The sequence below is a fragment of the Anopheles ziemanni genome, chromosome 3, assembly GCF_943734765.1.
Source record: "Anopheles ziemanni chromosome 3, idAnoZiCoDA_A2_x.2, whole genome shotgun sequence".
Lineage (NCBI taxonomy): Eukaryota > Metazoa > Arthropoda > Insecta > Diptera > Culicidae > Anopheles > Anopheles ziemanni.
Window position 1 is genome coordinate 64575626 of NC_080706.1, and position 20049 is coordinate 64595674.

General features: G+C 44.8%; 5 protein-coding genes across 5 annotated transcripts in view; all 5 read right to left on the reverse strand.

Moving 5' to 3' along the window:
- Positions 1-20049, reverse strand: part of LOC131287727 (glucose-6-phosphate 1-dehydrogenase) — a 284204-nt gene that overhangs the window by 54225 nt on the left and 209930 nt on the right. The gene's annotated exons all lie outside the window — the stretch shown is intronic.
- LOC131285250 (paternally-expressed gene 3 protein-like) lies at positions 924-6144 on the reverse strand. The gene is made up of 4 exons (XM_058314103.1): positions 6133-6144; positions 5176-5924; positions 1678-1741; positions 924-1601 (listed from the first exon to the last, which is right to left on the reverse strand). The coding sequence occupies exons 1-4, from the start codon at positions 6142-6144 to the stop codon at positions 924-926; spliced, it is 1503 nt and encodes a 500-aa protein (XP_058170086.1).
- LOC131285252 (mucin-22-like) lies at positions 9452-11481 on the reverse strand. The gene is made up of 4 exons (XM_058314105.1): positions 11470-11481; positions 10356-11410; positions 10280-10290; positions 9452-9924 (listed from the first exon to the last, which is right to left on the reverse strand). Exons 1-4 carry the CDS (start codon positions 11479-11481, stop codon positions 9452-9454), a joined length of 1551 nt encoding a protein of 516 aa, XP_058170088.1.
- LOC131285253 (cuticle protein LPCP-23-like) lies at positions 14434-15299 on the reverse strand. Its single transcript, XM_058314106.1, has 2 exons — positions 15288-15299; positions 14434-15153 (listed from the first exon to the last, which is right to left on the reverse strand). Exons 1-2 carry the CDS (start codon positions 15297-15299, stop codon positions 14434-14436), a joined length of 732 nt encoding a protein of 243 aa, XP_058170089.1.
- Positions 18124-18989, reverse strand: LOC131285254 (cuticle protein LPCP-23-like). Its single transcript, XM_058314107.1, has 2 exons — positions 18978-18989; positions 18124-18843 (listed from the first exon to the last, which is right to left on the reverse strand). Exons 1-2 carry the CDS (start codon positions 18987-18989, stop codon positions 18124-18126), a joined length of 732 nt encoding a protein of 243 aa, XP_058170090.1.

The following is a 20049-nucleotide window of genomic DNA, read 5'->3' on the forward strand; positions in this document are numbered from 1 at the left end:
TTTGGATTCATCTCAACAGTGTGCTGGTGCATCGAGTATGTACTTGGAACTTTAAACACAAGCTCCATTCAACATCTAGTGTCGAACTGTATAGTTCCAATCTATTATATTGACACATTATCCAACACGCAATTTTCAATTTTTTTAAAGTCAGTTCGTACATAGTAGATGATACCCTCCCGTCAGAAATTCTTTTTACGTGTAATAGCCGTTGCATACGTTTAGGGGTGTGAATTCAAAACAACGAATCGGTTGAACCGGTTATAACCGTTTTAATGTGCACATCAATACCACAATGTGCATAACGTTTTATTGTAATTGCGGATTGTTCTGTTGAATACGATGATTTACAATTCTATTTTTTAATGTGTATTTATGGCAGATATTTTTGACCACGCATTATTGAATCTCATTTACTCTTTTACCGAAACATGTATTATGTAATTTAGTAGTAATGCTGCAGACCAGTTTCTCGCTCTCCTGCTCCAGAATTCTCTATTAGTGATTTCACTATTTGCGTCTTTTTATCGAAAACAAGACCAATTCATTTGCGTAATTAAAATTTGCAAATTCATTAAATTTGAGTAATTGAATAATTCTAGTTGTTATACGATAACTTACTGTCCGAAAATTTCAGAAGCTGTAGGTTTTTTAAGAAATAATCATTAAAAGATATTTCTTATTGGAATTCTGTTATTATCGCCGCCAAAAAGAAGATTTCATTGAGTTTCCCTTCAACAATGTTTCGGATCAGGTAACAGTCAACTCAAGAATATCTTTTTTTTATGATGTTGTATATTTTAGACACCGCAAAACAACAAAAGCCATTTTGCTGTGCATGATAACTACCAAAACAATCGAACAGATCGTAACAACAAATCAATAAATAGGATCATTGTATCATCGTCGCAGAAACCATCCATTTACCAGGCATAATGGGCATGAGCGTCTTCGTAGGTGGTGTGCGCAACCTGGACGGCCGGGGAGTAGGTCAGCGTCTTGGTGGAGGTGTGCACAGCCGGGGCAGCATGGGCGTAGGTGGCCACAGCCGGGGCAGCATGGGCATAGGTGGCAACCGCCGGAGCAGCATAGGTGGTGTGGACAGCCGGGGCAGCATAGCTGGTGTGGACGGCCGGGGCAGCATAGGTGGCGTGGACAGCCGGGGCAGCATAGGCGACCTGCTTAGCCAGGACGGGCTGGGCATAGGTATACTTGGGCAGCTCGTTGGTGATGCGGGTGTCCGACTTGCGGACGCTCGAGAAAGCAGTGTCGACGGCCTTGGAGTAGTGCGAAACGGTTCCATCATGGGAACGGATCGTGCTCTCGTGCGTGGCACCGACGGCCGGGCTGGAGATGACGGTCTTGGCAACCGGGGCGGCGTAGACCTGCGGGGCAGCGTACACCTGCGGGGCGGCGTACGAGATGGTCTTGGCGACCGGGGCGGCGTAGGCCAGCTTGGCCGGGGCAGCCTGCGAGATGGTGCTGTAGCTCACTGACGAAGCCGGCGAGTAGTGAGCCACCGGGGCGGCGTACTGGACGGCATGGCCAGCCTCCAGGTATCCAGCGCTAGCGACGGCCAAAGAAGCCAGGAAGACGACGAACTGCAAAGGAACCAAGAGCGCCAACGTGGTCAGTCCTCAAATATGGTTTTCTTCAAAGACCATTTTACAAACTTACCTTGAATGCCATTATGCCGGGGTTTGGGTTTCGGTTTTGGAATGGATGATTGAAGAAGGTGTTACTGCTCAAGACGCTGGGTGATCAATGATACTGGTTCGTTCCGCAGCGCGAATATTTATACAGCCTCGCAACCGGGAAGCCGCCGTAGTCTCAGCCCCAGCACAGCGAGGACAAATTCGCGAGCGATAACGTGTGAAGAAACGTGAGCAAAAGACAAAAGAAACCAAGAAAACCTCCCTTCAATGCACAATCCAGCAACTGCAACAAATCCCCCTTCAAAAACGCAGCAGCAGCAAAGTTCAGCGCAGGCGATCGCTGCAAAGCGAATAAAAAATCCAATAAGGACAACTATATCGGCGAACGCGAGCCATCGCCCAATTAAACGTCATGAAAGTAGCCACCGGCCGAAAGTGCGAGTGAACGAACGCCGCTTGCGAGAGTGAGTATGACTTTGGTCGCGCTATAATGTTCTTGAACACAGGATAGGCGGACACATGGAGTAGGTCGAGAAAGGGGGAACTAGTGCGGGGGGAATTGATTCCTGGGAAGGAAAGGTAAAAATGAGCCATATTAACCCAACTCGTTTCGAAGAAGGTTACTACATTCGCCATAATCCTTACGGCACCGTCCACGCCTGGATCCTGCGCTAGGAGAGAAAAAGAAATTTGGCATTTCGCATGCACTTTATCATCCTTTTGTTTTTGCTTCGTCCATCAACCCCTGCAATCACTTGTATGCCCAAATATTGGGTGATAATTGAAGTTATCAGTTTTTGTGACAGTTCAGAAACGATGGACACACTTACAGAAAAGGTAACATTGTAAATTTAAACATGAACAAACGCTATTCGAAAGCGTGCCCAACCGTTGCAAAAAAGACAACTGTATGATAAATACTGTTTCGAATTTGGGTAATTAGTCTTGTAGGTTTTTTCTACTTTCATACGAATCAGCGGAGAAAGGCCACGCGTGTCTTTTGGCCAATGGTGCGTTAAAGCAAACAAACAAATGTTACGCCGTCCTCGAACAATGACTAGCATACCTTGACATTTTAACTATGTAGATCCTGTTGTTCTGTCCCTATTCTGGCTCTTCGCAGACCGAGTTCTTACGTTGCTTGTTGATTTACGAAAGTATGTTCTCCCCAGGTTTGTTCTCTGTACCTCCGGCACAAAGGATGTGAGTTAAAGTAAAGCAGAAAACATTCACAATATGTTACGAATGTTGTACAAACTTTTCGTTACATGATGGGAAAATGAACAATGAACAAAGGTACTAAAAATAGAAATTTGAAGTTTCGGTTAGATTGGTTTTTAGATTCAGTTGCAACTAGTTTATTGTTGTATACAACTATAACCATATAAATAGTGAATTTTAATATTTGTGATATATTTGTGGGTTAATTATTTATACTCCAACTTCTTTAGCTTCTGAATGCGAATTAATTTATCTGATGCTCAGTCCTTTCTTATATAGTATGCTATCCTGTATCCTAAGCCTACTACAACATCATAGCATACTATAACACTTGGTAGCATATTGAAATGAGGCCATTTAATTATATTTTTCCATGCAGTATATTGCTGTTCTACCAAACTAAATTCGAAATTAAATACACAAGCAATATTCAACATAAAATATCCTGTTAGTGTATAAGTATCAGCTTATCGTCACAATTTTACAAATGTATGACCAATCAGTATAAAATTTTAGTTTTTCAAATCAAAATAATATTCAATGTAACTCCAAAGCCTCATCCATATATCAAACTTTTTCTTTTACAAAAAACTTTTGTTGATTAACAATCATCTTACATATTAATAATTGTTTAAGAAAGTTGACGCTAAAAAACTCAAAAGGCCTTTCAACTCATGTGCATGGCAGAGGGTTCCTACAATATTGACAGCTATTCCTGGATTAAAAAACTGCAAATTTTATTCGGCTACATAGAAACAGCTTTTAGTTCAAAATTGATATGTTTTAATTAAAAAAGAAGATTGTTAGACAAGACCAACCCATTTCCACAAATTGCGGATTGCAGTAAAGGTTGCGATTCTTTTCAATGAAAAAGACATTCTAAAAAAGATAACGGTAATTTGGTAATTTAGAATGTTTTAAAATAACAGTTTGAAGCCCGTTTCTAAAATAGTGTTTATCAATAAACAAGAATAGATCCATACACATGCCAAAGAATAAATAAGGAAAATCCGAAGGTGATAGAGATCCAAACCCACTATTGTAAAGATTTACGCATACTTAATGTCAAAGTAACGCTCAATTATAAATCTGTCCGTGTCTAAACCATGGGTTTTACATTATAATAAATCTGACAATGGTGCATGATGAGCTTCAGATTTTGTATCTACTAATCATTCGCAGCCCGGGTTGTCCGCAACAGCCTAGCGGTAGCGCCGGTTAGAAAAATCGGCCCATGAGCGCCGGGGCTCACCACCTCGACGGCGTGGGTTCGAATCCCAACCGAGACCGGACCCGTCCCCTGTACGAGAGGACTGACTACCAACGCACTTAAAGGGTAAAAGTCTCGTTAGCCCTTAACGGGCAGGCATGACAAACAAGGTCGTTTACGCAAAGAAGAAGAAGAAGAATCATTCGCAGTAGCTCTATGTTGGCAAACAATTTCGAGTAATCAGAGTTATCTAAAATTTGTATATTCTGTCGAGAACCTGTAATAGCTGAGAGTTTAGCTATTGTTCTCGTACATTGGCTGACCTTTTATGCGCAGCAGAAGTACTGTGTTACTTTACACGCGTGCAAAGAATCTAAGCTGTTTGACGCCTAAAACTATTAAATCACAAGCTTAAATTCCCACTGGTGTGATACTTGTAAATCGAACGTATATGATCTGTGTAGTTTACAATGACCTGCGGTATCATCTTTATAAGACCTAGAATAAAATAAACGCCGGTAGCTCTAGAGTATGTAAAGCTGAACTCGCAAATTTGCAAGTTAATCCTGTAGGTCACAAATTGTAGCCAGCGTCACCGTATATGCGAGTATCAGACGTTTTCTCCAACCATTCTTTTATTGGACAATAAAACATTTCAAAAGCTTTTCTTTCAAAATTCACGTTCAGAATTACTCTTCGGCTTAAATTATTCTTTTAACCTATGAGGAAATTGTACTCATCTCTCTAATATGAAACTCTCAAGACTCAAGCATATCAAAATTGGTTCCAGGAATTTAAGTTCATGCTCATCCTCATTCTCTTCTTCGACCTCGACAATTCCCAGAATTTCCCGGTAAATAAAACTCATTAAGTTCAGTTAAACATTGTATTTTACAAAATTACGGTCACATTCTGGATGGTAGTGGTGCATCTTCTGACGACAGAGGATGCAGAATGTGTGTTGCATCGTTGCTAACAGAAACGTAACAATGCGGTTCTAAACTGTGGTTGTTTTTTTATTTAATAAATAGGTTCAGGAGTGATTGAGGTTCTCGATTCAGGATGTTCGCTCGGGCAGAACCTTCTTACCAGGCATAATGGGCATGAGCGTCCTCGTAGGTGGTGTGCGCAACCTGGACGGCCGGGGAGTAGGTCAGCGTCTTGGTGGAGGTGTGCACAGCCGGGGCAGCATGGGCGTAGGTGGCCACAGCCGGGGCAGCATGGGCGTAGGTGGCAACGGCCGGGGCAGCATAGCTATGCTGGACAGCCGGAGCGGCATAGGTGGTGTGGACAGCAGGGGCAGCATGGGCATAGGTGGCCACAGCCGGGGCAGCATAGCTGGTGTGGACGGCCGGAGCGGCATAGGTGGCGTGGACAGCCGGGGCAGCATAGGCGACCTGCTTAGCTAGGACGGGCTGGGCATAGGTGTACTTGGGCAGCTCGTTGGTGATGCGGGTGTCCGACTTGCGGACGCTCGAGAAAGCAGTGTCGACGGCCTTGGAGTAGTGCGAAACGGTTCCATCATGGGAACGGATCGTGCTCTCGTGCGTGGCACCGACGGCCGGGCTGGAGTAGACAGTCTTGGCAACCGGAGCAGCATAGACCTGCGGGGCAGCGTACACCTGCGGGGCGGCGTACACCTGCGGGGCGGCGTACGAGACGGTCTTAGCGACCGGGGCGGCGTAGGCCAGCTTGGCCGGGGCAGCCTGCGAGATGGTGCTGTAGCTCACCGCCGAAGCCGGCGAGTAGTGAGCCACCGGGGCGGCGTACTGGACGGCATGGCCAGCCTCCAGGTATCCAGCGCTAGCGACGGCCAACGAGGCCAGGAAGACGACGAACTGTATCCACGGGAGAGTAACGAAAGATAACAAATAAAACATTATTCCACTTTTTGCACTTTTTCATGCCGGTTCGTCCCCCGAGGGTCACATCACTTTGAAAACCTTGAATTCACATCCCAAAAACACAACCTAATCACACAAAAATCTTGATCCCACAAGCACAGGAAATCCAGAAGGTGAACTCTACCGAATCACGACACTTTACCTTGAATGCCATTATGCCTGAAGCGTGTGGTTCTGGTAAGATGTGTTACTGCCGATGAGCTTAGGACCTGAATGATACTGTTTAGCCTGTTCGCGGCCATATTTATATCAAAAAGTAATCCCACAGCCCGTAAGTGAGTGTGTGTACACCTGCGCCAAATGTCCACCGCAAAGACGCATTGTCCACCATGCACCCTTTCCCCTCACCCCACGGGGCAGTGATACGAGCCGATTCGAGGTCTGTTCAAATGCCTCATCTGTGTGAAAGTGTTCAGAGTGGGGCTACAGGCCGTCCGACAGGGGAGGGGGTTTGCCTTTTAGCTGCATTGTCCTAGTAGTAGATCGGGCGTATAAATCGATCGAGCCCCCTACTTTCGATTCACCGACACTGAGGAGGTCTCAAATGCGGATAATAATAATACAACAACGCACCCAGCCACAAATCGTTCGATATTTAGCCAGTTTCATTCGTGTGTCGAAGTCACCACGAGGAAGTATTCGGTGGGCAAAGGTGAGATCGAAACAGCACAAAGTTTAACCGATTGCAATTAGTAATCGTTGATACGCCCCTTTGGCAATTGGCCATTTCGTCGTCATGCTCCATTCATGCCGCCGGTTACGATGTCGGTTCGTCGAAAAATCTCTGCAGGATCTTTATGAGGTCGCGTGTCCCTGTTTCGGGGTCTCATGACACGTTCCTACTTTATGTCACCGGCAGGAGGTTCGAATGGATTTTGCGTTACTTCAGCCCAGTACCGGGCCTACTTACACGTGGCGAGTGGAGAGATGAAAAATAAAATAACGAAACCTCACATTTCTCGCCTTCACTCGTGCCGAGCTTTGTTTCATCTGCTCGAACCATTTCGAATCGATTTTACTCATGTTACCGTTTTGCTACACCGCCGGGGTCAGCTGGTTTGGCTGCCGAACTCGTTTGCAAATTGGGCAATTTTTAATTTCGTCCATTTTGGTAACTGTATCTCGAGCGGGTTGGCCCCCGGTTTGCGTCGTTCGAGTTCAATCGATCACTATGTCTGTCGAGCATGTCCAGGTAAACTCGTTCGATAACTCCATTCTCCTTTGTGTGAATTTAAACTCTTTTGAAAATGGTTTTACTTACCCAAATGTGGAGCAGTAGGGACATCTGTTTTATTCTTATCAAGGAAATTGAAAACACATTAATACTTTGGGGCAGCTGCTTGGGGCCCCGAGTTGCCGGGGGCCCGTACTTTTCCCATATTTTTTCAACGACTTTGTGGATTTATTCTCGAAAAAAAGTGAATAAACATTATGATAATGTGAGAATGAAGTCACTGAATGTTATGAGTTGAGTTCTGATAAAGAAAAAGTTACCAAACGTCATCTTCTCGTGTTTTTTTTTGTAGTATATGTTTTAGGGTCTTCAACTTTTTGGGGCCCCTAGAACACTTAATCCTCTAGAATGCCCGGGCATCTATGTATGTATCATAGAGGCAGAGTTTAACATGTAACGAATAAAACAATCATTCGTCATTATAATCAAATGAAATTAATAAACAAGAGGTGAGATTAACTTATCTTTGTTAATGTCCTATGAAATAAACTGTTCTTCAATCAAATTTAATATAACTTTGAACTCTTAGCTCAATATTAAAACCTAATTCTTAGCACTTTGTGAAAATCCAAAAATAACAAAAATCAGCATTTAGCTCAAACTATGTTTAAATTCTTTCAATTAACTCAGATTGCATGATAATGCCTAACGATTTGAATTACTATGTTAGGGTAACTATAAACGTTTGAAATGCATAATATTGTGCTAACACCAGCATTAAAAATCCCATTTTCCTACTTAAAACATATTTTATTGCCTACTTCATAGTGATTTAGATAAGAATATAATAACATAACAATATATGTCGATTAAAAATGAATTAACTGTATCGCAAGATTTTTGCTCACCCTTTAGATAAAGATCCATCAACTAACTTTAGTGGTTTCAGCAGCGTTAAACTATCAAAAGTAAACGATTTATGACCCCGATACATGTGTGTTGCATAAGCGACGCCGTCATACACCCACCATTTCCAGAAACCGAGCCCCGAACGTACGTTAGTGTTTCTGGTTCGTCCTGTCCAGAAATGTGAACCCAACCAGCAGCGCGCAATGACTCGATCACAGTATAACAATTTTGCACCAGATCTACGCCGATCGCAGTGCCGTTCGTTCGGTTGTTTCACACACTTTTTTTTTTTTGGTTTCAGCTTGATGTTTCCCTTACCCGGACCCGGTTTCTGTAACAATTGTATCAACTGCGAAGAAACCAGTTCCCCGCATTGGTGGCCTTCATTTTGTTATTGTCGTTTTCGTTCGTTTGCGAGAAAGGCCGCCGGAGCGCAACGAAAAGTACCAAAGTCGACGCGTTGATCTACCTACCCTCAGCATCCTCGGCCACTGTTGTGTGTGCGTGTGTGTGTGTGTGTGGTTGCTTCTGGCTTCGACCTCGGGAAAGAAAGCAAAAGTTGAATCACTTTTAGCCAGAAAGGGCAACCTGCGGATCAGCTAGCGGGCGTGTAGTAAAGGAGAACGGGCATAACCGGCCAGAAGTGATTTGCCTCCGGTTTGTCCAGCCGAGGGCCACCGCAATCGAGACCGTTTGTCGCCGCCAGTCAAAAATGCCACCCGGTGGATGGTGCGTAGAATCGCGCGATTTAAAAGACTCCCCGTGTCGACGGCAGACCCAGTTAGTTGCCGGTAGTTGGAATGGACATGCGACCGACTGTAGGAACGGTAGGCTTTGCCCCTGTCGTGGCAGTGTAGACATTTTTCTATAATAGAGTCATTTTGAACTCAAACTAGGCTATTTCTTTGTCCAGAACCATGGTGATAAGCGCGAGGAGTTTCAGAAGAGGCAGCGTGGGAAAGGTATGCGCTCTGCAATGGGTCAAGTGAGCAAAATGTCAGAATGGTTCAACAAACACACATACGATAGTAACCGTGTGTAGTAACGCTTTGGCGAAGAATGTCAATGCTATTGGGGTCATAAAATTGCGCTTCGTGAAAGTCTTCCATCTGACCAAGCAGCACACAACCGTCCCAGAAGCTCGAACCAATGGCAACGCCCTAAAGAATAAACGCTGGCGATCAAAAAACCGTTCCCGACCAGGGCGAATCCTTTGTCGTAGTGAAAAGGTCAACTCCTCCCTCGCGCCATTAAAACGTAACACATTGGTGTCTACAGTGACGAAGGTTAACTGTTTATTGGACTGAACGATGTTTATGTTGCTCACAACTCTACACTAAGGAACTCCGGTTTAGCTGTTTATGGTCGTCAACACGCCCTAATGAAGTTGGAGGTGGTGCTGCTGAGTACAGTCGGACGGCGGGATGGACACTAGAACGGGAGCTTTTTGAACGGTCACGTGCAGAGGAGACACGATCGCGGCCGTACCATGTGAAGTATGCTGCGACGAAGCGTGGGAGTTCGTCTGGAGGAAGGAACCTTCCTGGCTAACGGAGGTCAATTTTAATGGTACCTCATATGATCCACTGCCACTAGTAATGACGTGACCTGATGACCCTTTGTTTTCCTGCGTTGGTGGCAGGTACTCCCGTGGAGGCAAATACTCTCTCGGGGGTTCCTTGGCCGCTGTGGAGGAAGACGCATGGGAAAGTGAAGCAGTGCTGCTGAATGTTTGCGATGTTTCAGGAGCAGCAATTGTTATCTTGGACGGTAAATATTGCTGGCTCTGCACGATCACTGGAGCTGCATGAGTGTGGGTGGTGGTATAACTGTGCCCATTTTGTTTGGTACCTTCTTTAGAAAGACCATGTTGAACATGAGAGTTGGTGGATGTGGCTCCGTATGATGATCCTTTCCATGCGGAATTTGCAGCAGTTGACGAGGATCCGCTGGTTCCGTGCAGGCTGGCTGCTACTACTGGGGCTAGATAATACTGCGAGGGCTTTACGGGACCGGATCCATAGGTGGATTCCTTCCACACAGAACTGCCTGAGGATGTAGCAGCAGAATGCAAGTTGGAAATCACTGGAGCAACGTAGTACTGGGAGGTCTTAATGGGAACTGCAGCAGGGCCATGGACAGATTCTTTCCACGTAGAAGAACCACCTGTCGATAAGTAGCCGGAACCTGAAGAATGCTGATGGGCTACCACTGGAGCTACGTAGTATTGGGACGAAATAAAGGGAGTAGTAGGAACTGATCCATAAGTTCCTGTTGCTGACGAGGAAGCAGTGGAAGAATGAAGGCCTACCGCTGGTGCCACGTAGTACTGGGAAGTCTTGATGGGAACCGCACCTGCATTATACTGATGTGTCGTGGCGTAGCCACTGCTAACATCTTTCCAGACACCAGTGTTAGCGGTGTGAGTTTGTGACAAGCTATGGGAAGTTTTTAAGGGGATGATGTTGTGGCTGGCAATAACAGGTGCTGTGTGGGACAAATAACTGGTATGCGATACGGGTTCTCCATGGACAATCGGTTGCTGTGCGCTGATAATTTTTGGAGGTGCCACATCAATCGAAGGTTGTTCGATTAATGCGGGTTTGGGGAAGTCTTGATATGCTCCAAAAGTGGTTGTTTGGCCGTAGCCGCTTGAGGAGGATTCCTTCGACGTTGAACTCGAGCTTACAGTTCCGTACGGAGCGTAACTTTGGGAAGAAACGTATTGGCCGCTACTCCCGGATGTCGGGTGGTTGTGGGATATCGAGTGACTGATAGTAGAACTTCCCGAATTCAACGAAGTCGTCTGGGCACCGTAAGCAGGTTTGGTGTACTGTGTCTGGATCGATGGGTAGCTTTGTGATACGGATTGTGCGGCTGAATGCTGGTGTTCTTTCAAGGATGATAAAGAATGCACCGGTTTCAGGTAGCTTGTTGAAGCAGGAGCCACTAGGGACACCGTGGAATGAACGGGAGTCACCAATTTCTGCTCCTTCAGTGCACACTCAGACCCATGGCCGGGTGTGACGTAATGGTGATTGGATGCGTACTGAATCGGGGCGCTGGTATAGGTCACCGTCTTGGTAACCGGTGCCGTGTAGACGGTGCTAATGACCGGTTTTGTTTCGTACGTCACTACTTTGGAGTGCGCAGCGTGATCGGTCGATCCTTTAAGTGTCGCTGCAGCGTACGTTAGTGTTGGCTTGTTGATATATAGCTTGGACCCACCGTCGGCGCCGGTAGACTTCAAATCAAACGAGGTGAAGCTGGTGGCACCCTGATAGTGCTCGATGTATCCCGCACTAGCGAAGGCTAGGCATGCCACGAACGACGTAATCTGTGGAGAAAAACACATTAAAATACGAAACCTCATGATGCCTTTACGCGTCCACTTACAATCTTGTTCATGGTGAAGGATCAGTTTCCTACGCACCGTATCGATCGTGAATGCTGGGCTCCTTGCCGAGGATCCACGGTTTTATACATCTTTGACGACGTACCATCGTGCGTAAAAGGGATCAACAAAAAGGGACTCCCAGCCCGTCGGGCACGATGATGATTGGCTCCGTTGTCGAAGGGAGAAAAGTCTGCAAAAAATCCCCCCAAACTTGCTTCCTTCGGCGGGCAATCCTCCAGTCCAATTAAAGCGTCTGGAAGAAATGGCGGTGGGAAGAAAAGCGACAAAGAAAGTGTCGAACAACAGAAAACCGTGGTGGCCGAAACGCTTGAGAGTAAAGCTACAGGGCCACCCTAGTAAGCCAAGGATTCGCACGATGACAGCGAATAGTCGTCGTATCAACCAACCGGTTGATATGATGCTGCACTACAATTTATGCGAATGATTTGATTACATAGTGACTTCGTTTTCTCCGATTAATCACTCCGTGTTCAATGTCAAGCATCATCAGAACGAGTGGACTGCAATGTTGCTTGGAGAAGTCACTCGCCTGTCGTGATTCACGCGTCTACTCAAACTAGCCCGGTGTCGGTCTTTAGTTGATAGTGCAAACATTTCATTCATCAAGCCAACGTGGGACTGATTGAGGTCCAAAAATGGGGTAATGAGCGGCGAACGCAAGGGTTAGGCTCCTCGCTAAGCGATCGCAATGCGTAGCACCGCGAATGACCTACACACGCGATGCCGCCGGCTACCGGTACGCCAAACTGTGTTAGTCGCGCCGCACAAGCGGGTCCAAGGTTAAGGTTTTTCTGGTCGTGGCCAACGATCGACGATCGATGCAGACCGTTCTCCTATGCTCGCGGAATTTCCAGGCACCGGTCGGTACAAGGTTGTTATGTAACGTGGAAGCAGCCGAAAGCGAAAGCATGGCATGATCAATTCGCGGTGGAAATAAAACGCAATGAATGAAGCTGCGTGGCTACAGGAATGGCCTGTGGAGTCACTGTCCATGAAAGGATTCGCGAAGATGAATTACAGATTAACATAGATTCTACTTTTTGGTAAGAAAATCATTTAAAAAACGACGAATTAAACAAACACCATTTGTGATTTTCTTTGCTCTAATTTTGCCTTCTTTCTGCTTCTTCTCAACAGCATTCTTTTTCAACACCGCATGTGTCTTATTTCTAGTCTGAGTTAGGCTTTATAACTTCATGTTATTTGTAATTTGATTTAATGTTTTGTGTAGTCCCAAAGTGCTGACAAAATAAGGCTAATAAAATAAAAATAATGGGGTCCGTGACAACCTACCGGTCCTCTCGTACAGGGGACGCGGTCCAGTCCCGGTTGGGATTCGAACTCACGCCGTTCAGGTGGTGAGCCTCGTAACTGGCGCTACCGCTCGGCTTTCGCGGACCCCCTTATTTTCATACACATTTTCGTTCAATTTGTATGTTTTTTCAACATATAACAGGAAATTATTCACTTCATTTTTAGGAAGATAAGAAACATCGTGAACAAATTCGATAAAAATTAAGATGGGTTTTTTAACAAAGCATTAAAATTTTCTTACGGACGAGATAAAATCAGTTAGCGGGACTTTGACAACCTCTGGCCTAGATGCATCCTAAGTGCGCTCGGATAAGTATAGCAATGCGTGAATTTTCATGTTTACAATCTGGCTTTGTGCAGTCGGAGCAAACCTGACAAACCCTTTTTTTCTCTACAAGTATAACATGAAGGCAATTTTCATCCTAAAAAAAACCTGACGACAAAATCGAAGCCACTACCGCATAAAATAATATGGATACGCATACTGGTCCGCGTTTTCTCGCAGTTTTGCTTCGATGGAAAAAGGAAGGAATAGATAACGAATGGAGCTTAGAGTTAATAAGTTAATGATTCAAAAACCAAATCATTGCAGATAAGTTTCTAAAGACAAACATAAAGTGATCGTTGGAAGGGTAAAGACTATCATTTAAAAATTGTTTTAAATTTAGGGAAAATAAAAATGTCTTATATGTAAATAAAATAAAATAAAATTTTTATAAGTCAACTATAATCTCAAAATGGCAAGACGGTGAATAGGTTCATAATTGAATTTGGATGGGCTCTTCAGATTGGCCGCTCTAGTTGGTACGTTTGGTTCCTCTAACGGGCCGCTCGAGTGCAAAGGGTTAACTTGAGTTTATGGCTGTTTATGTAATGCCAATCATTTAAATCGTTTTTTTGTGTATTTGTTGTACTAAAGAACTGTGTTCTTATTCATTTACTCTAACTTAACGTAGATCACCGTTACACGAGACATAATTATTTTCTTCAGTTGTGGGCTTGCAACCAAATTCTTAGGATTGATGTATCTTAATTGTTTTTACAAAGCCGCATTCCGTGTACGACACATACAGGTGAACGTCGATTATCCGGGGGTGTCGGGACCGAGAGGTCCCCGGATAACCGAATTCCACGGATAATCGAACATATACTAAAATACGTTTATAATACCTGGTTTGAGTCTCGGCTAGTTCACTTTTGACCAGTTCCAGTTAGATGATTAATCATAAAAAATGTTTGAATTATTTTCCTATGGTATTTTTATTGCTATTTTCGATCAGAGAAAATTTATTTGACACATTATTGCTACAAAATGTTGTGAACCAACCTAATATTCATGGAAACATTTCAGCCCGGTTGTGCAGTTGTCAGTTGCAAGACCCCCGGATAATCCGCCCCCCGGTTAATCCGGCCCCGGATAATCGACGTCCGACTGTATCTCCATAAGCTTTCATCTCATAACTCAAAACCAATTTTTTACAAAAATATAAAACAAACGTTTATGAGTTCACAATAACTTATTTATTTTCAACGAACATTCAACATGGGTTGTAGGATGTGTGTTCTGATGTCCTGAGGAGAAGGCTGCCTGGATGCAACCATCCGCTTCCGGTCTTGAGGACCGGAGCTTACCAGGCGTAGTGAGCGCTGTTGTCGGCGTAGCTGACGTGCGACACATGGCCAGCTGGCTCGTAGCTCAGAGTCTTGGCGGCGACGACGGGAGCGGCATGGGCGTACACCGGGGTGCTGTGGTGGTACAGAGGCTGGTGCTCAGCGACGAGGGTCTTGGTGTAAGTCGGCTGCTGGACGTACGCGGTCTTGGTGTAGGTCGGCTGGGAGACGTAAGCGGTCTTGGTGTATGCCGGCTCGGCAACGACGTGCTTGGTGTAAGTCGGCTCGTGCACCAGGGTCTTGGCGACCGGAGCGTACGCCAGGGTCTTGGTGTACTCAACGTTCTTCAGCAGCGGAGCCTGGTAGTGCACCTGCGGGGCGGCGTAGGACACGGTCTTGGCAGCGACGACCGGGGCGGCATGAGCGTAGACATGGGCTGGCTCCTGGGTGTAGACGGTCTTGGTGTAGGCCGGCTGGGCAACAACCGTCTTCAGGGCGGGCTCATGGACGGCGTAGGCCTTGGTGAGGGGAGCAGCGTAGTGCACCGATGGCTCGGCGTAGGACAGCGTCTTGGCGACGGCCAGCTTCGGCGAGTCCTGACGGGTGAAGGAGCTGTAGCTCACGGCCGGAGCAGACGAGTAGTGAGCCACCGGTGCGGCTTCGTAGGACAGATGCTCATGTGCCGGTTGAACGTATCCGGCGCTGGCGCAGGCCAGGGTGGCGAACAGAACAACAATCTGGAGGAAACACGACACAAATTAGAACCACACATTAGACCACCTTGACTGAACTCTTGGGCACTTCACACTCATCACTGGGCACACGATCGATCACTTGTTGCTATTTGTTGCTTGCTGCTTGTAACTCTTACCTTAAACGCCATCTTATTGGTTTGTAGGTCTGCACTGAATCGAAGCTGACGATGCAATGATACCTCTGGAAGCGTTCGGTCTAATATTTATATGAAAACAGCCGACAAATCACAACCCATACTTAATCCGAGGACCCTCTCTCTATTTCTCCTTCTCGCTCCATCTTCTGATCTCTCTTAGCTCAGCGCTTCGTCGAGCACATCATCACAGCTCCAAGCACCTCGCGAAGAAGTCATCGCGAACGTCAATTTAACGATGCCACAAAACAGGGGGATGACCTTCTTCAATGCATAGGAGTAAAACGGACCTCACAAGCCTGTCAAAATAAAAGTTCCAGTTTAGTGATCGAATGTTTTTCGCAACAAACACATTTTACAGAGAAAGCTTATTAAAAAGCCATAATTAGTCATTGATTTATTTTAACTAATCTAGCGTGTCTTTGAAATGTTGTATGACTATCATATTAACCCAGCAACCTGTTTTGGTCTTTCTACGAACCAAATTGAATTGCAAGGAATTACGTCTTTCTTTGGTATCACAGTGGTAACAGTCTGGGGTCGTGTTTGAATTTAGGGGTAAGCTGTAATTAGTTTGATAGACAATCCTCTTATACTGGGCCAGAATAGCGTTTTTAGAACATGCCGTATTACTACAAGGACACATACGGTTATGAAGGACCCCATGGAGAAATTCAATTGTCTGTAATCGATAAATATTGTAGCTATATCCTGGTATATTATACTAGTACGCCTGCTGTGAATAACATGAGTCTGAAATTCGTTGCGAAAAGGTATTCTATACAATTAACCTCTCTTTGGCAATTATAAAAGTAAACCATAATTGAATGTTGGTTATCTTCAATCGGGGTGTCGTCCACTTGAAAAATCGTGACATCCTTGCACATGAGCTGTTTTAGCTTCGTCGTTTTATTTATGTTGAATGTATAATTGTGGCTATTGGTTTAGATTTTTAGGATCATCAAACTGTAGCTGATGTTTAACCAAAGCCCTTCACCCAAATTATATGTCTCATGTTGCTCTTCATTTGAGAAATAAAACTTGAAAGAATCTGCGGTTGATTCTTTTCTTAATTCAAATGTTAAGATTCTATTCTTCAAGTTTCATTCTATCAAACTAACCGACAATAAAAAAATGTTAACTACTAACTCTAAGTGGAATTTGCAATTTATGGAGGATTTTCGACTCAAATTCACCCTTTTTTCATTTTGTAGTACCATCGTCAACATCCCATGCCTTTTAAACCGGAGTCTTAGAAATCTCCGATTCGAAGTCAAAGTTCTAAAACTCTTGGTTGCAAAAGTGCAGCTTTTTATCAAACGAATTCTTAGTGTTTGTTTTTTTCCTGCTTCCAATATATAGATTCTACAATTTTCTCACACAGATTTACGCAACCAATTCGACAAGTTAAACTCTATAAAACATTTAAATTAATAAATTTCAAGGATCCAATTTACCACAGTTGGTTGCAACAAATATTTTTTATGTAAACTATACACGCTCAATATTATCTCAAACAAAAGGCCATATTTTAGGTAAACCTACCAGTACGCCGACACACAAAGAGATTAATCATATGAGCAAGTGAAGGAAAAATCATACATAAAGGAATACGTAATTTAGAAGTCACCAAGCTTGATGAATAGAGGGAAGAAAGAGGTTCTGTCTGCTCCAAAGCCACTTCCGCCTGCTGACCTTTCAGACAAGAATTTCGAAGTAGAAGAAAAACAAATAAAGCATCCAGTATGAGTTGAACGATGTGCAACCATTTGTCACACTTTAGAATAGGATTCGAAGAAACAAATGTGTAAGATATCCAGAGCAAACGGGCATGTATAACCTTGAACCTGAACAAAATTTAAACATGCATGTTTTAGATATGGTTTATCTCAAATAAATGCTAATTTATTTAATAATGAGCTACTTCTTATTTTTCTAATTATGTGTGTGAACCCTCTCTCTTCTTGTTTTTTGTTTGGAAAGTTTTTCCTGTATTCCATCAGAAATGCTTAACATAAAAAATATTGTTTTCGATTTTGAGTTATTCGTTTGTAGTTAATGTATAACAACAAGAGTTTTGTTCATTTTGATATTATTCTGAGGTATCAAAACTTGAATAACATTGATGTTCCCTAGAATTTATTGAATTAGTTTTCAAAGCCGTTTTCAAATTCCTAAATGTGTCGATGGTTCATTCCTCTTCTGTTAATGTTATAAGGTAATTTAATTTGTTCAGTTTATATTTGTTCTTCATTCACAATAATTGAGATGGGGATATTGATTATAAACAATTACGAAACAATTTGGACGTTTATTATGTTGTTATGATGTATTCTCGATCAAGCACATAAGATTTACACACCGTGCTCACATGAGACCAAAATCTTTTTTTTGTTTCGTATTGGGTCTAAAAAACTCTTTATACTTCTGTTTCTATGTATTATAACTTTTTATGAATTAAGGAAGAGATCATCTTAAAGATAGTATACCTATCTTTAATATTTTTGTGATTCACTATTCACGCGATTCTAGCGAAGATCACATCAAAACGTGTCCGGATTTTAGTTTACCGTTTTTAGTTTTCCTAGTTGAAAAAAAGAGTAACCCCGAACATGCATTTCTTGTGCGACACATATCTCCATAAGCTGTCATCTCAAAATTCACAAACAAGTTTGAACAAAAATAGAAAACAAACGTTTATGAGTTCACAATAACTTATTTATTTTCAACGAACATTCAACATGGATGTGTGTTCTGATGTCCTGAGGAGAAGGCTGCCTGGATGCAACCATCCGCTTCCGGTCTTGAGGACCCGAGCTTACCAGGCGTAGTGAGCGCTGTTGTCGGCGTAGCTGACGTGCGACACATGGCCAGCTGGCTCGTAGCTCAGAGTCTTGGCGGCGACGACGGGAGCGGCATGGGCGTACACCGGGGTGCTGTGGTGGTACAGAGGCTGGTGCTCAGCGACGAGGGTCTTGGTGTAAGTCGGCTGCTGGACGTACGCGGTCTTGGTGTAGGTCGGCTGGGAGACGTAAGCGGTCTTGGTGTATGCCGGCTCGGCAACGACGTGCTTGGTGTAAGTCGGCTCGTGCACCAGGGTCTTGGCGACCGGAGCGTACGCCAGGGTCTTGGTGTACTCAACGTTCTTCAGCAGGGGAGCCTGGTAGTGCACCTGCGGGGCGGCGTAGGACACGGTCTTGGCAGCGACGACCGGGGCGGCATGAGCGTAGACATGGGCTGGCTCCTGGGTGTAGACGGTCTTGGTGTAGGCCGGCTGGGCAACAACCGTCTTCAGGGCGGGCTCATGGACGGCGTAGGCCTTGGTGAGGGGAGCAGCGTAGTGCACCGATGGCTCGGCGTAGGACAGCGTCTTGGCGACGGCCAGCTTCGGCGAGTCCTGACGGGTGAAGGAGCTGTAGCTCACGGCCGGAGCAGACGAGTAGTGAGCCACCGGTGCGGCTTCGTAGGACAGATGCTCATGTGCCGGTTGAACGTATCCGGCGCTGGCGCAGGCCAGGGTGGCGAACAGAACAACAATCTGGAGGAAACACGACACAAATTAGAACCACACATTAGACCACCTTGACTGAACTCTTGGGCACTTCACACTCATCACCGGGCACACGATCGATCACTTGTTGCTATTTGTTGCTTGCTGCTTGTAACTCTTACCTTAAACGCCATCTTATTGGTTTGTAGGTCTGCACTGAATCGAAGCTGACGATGCAATGATACCTCTGGAAGCGTTCGGTCTAATATTTATATGAAAACAGCCGACAAATCACAACCCATACTTAATCCGAGGACCCTCTCTCTATTTCTCCTTCTCGCTCCATCTCCTGATCTCTCCGAGCTTAAACACTTGGTCGAGCACATCATCGCACCATGCGGTTCCCCGCGAAGAAGCTAACCAAAGCCTCTGCGCTGGGGATGACCTTCTTCGATGCATAGTAGTAAACTCGTGCCACACTGAACTATCACATCACACTTCACAAGTGAATCAATGGATGACTGCTGGTGGGTTGTATTTTGATGTCCTCCTGTACTCCTCTGTCTAGGGTAGCTGTCTGTGTCACTGCACAAACGTGGTCGCGGTGATGCGAAGCGGGGGACAGATCTTGATGGAAATTTCTCACCTACAAACCACCGATCGGTTGGTGTATCGTGTCGGAACCGCAGCCGTTGAGGTCGTTCGTTAGTGAATTTGGTGATTTTGTTTTTACCTCTGTAGCCGAACAAAGTTTTGTTTTTGCCCCTCCATCTCGCCCGTGAGTTTTTTTACCGCTGTTGGGGGTTTTATTTATTTTTAACCCTTTTTCGTTGTGTTTTGTCGATTGTTTATTTTTGTCGCAAGCTTGTTAGTCGATTTTTTATTGCTCAAGCTGAAGCGATTCCAGCATTCCGTCTCGCGGAATGCATCCACGCTTCGCTTCGATGGGAAATAAAAGATTGATCCATTATTGTTGTTGTGTGGCGATCCATTTTTCCAAGGGACTAGGGGTCATTCCTCGTCGGTCTGCCCTGCGGCAGGTACGGTAGGAGGCCATCGTGATCCGTGACGTCATGCCTCGGGTGACAGATGAAATCGAAACTGACAAGTCCCAAACAATCGGCGCCACGCCACTACACTCGGTGGTGGCCAAAGGTTAATTACCTTCCTCGATGTTGTTCTCTGGGTGTGCGTGCACACTTGGAACCTCTATCGAAGTTTTTACACGAGGACAATTTTTATAAGCCGAGTCTG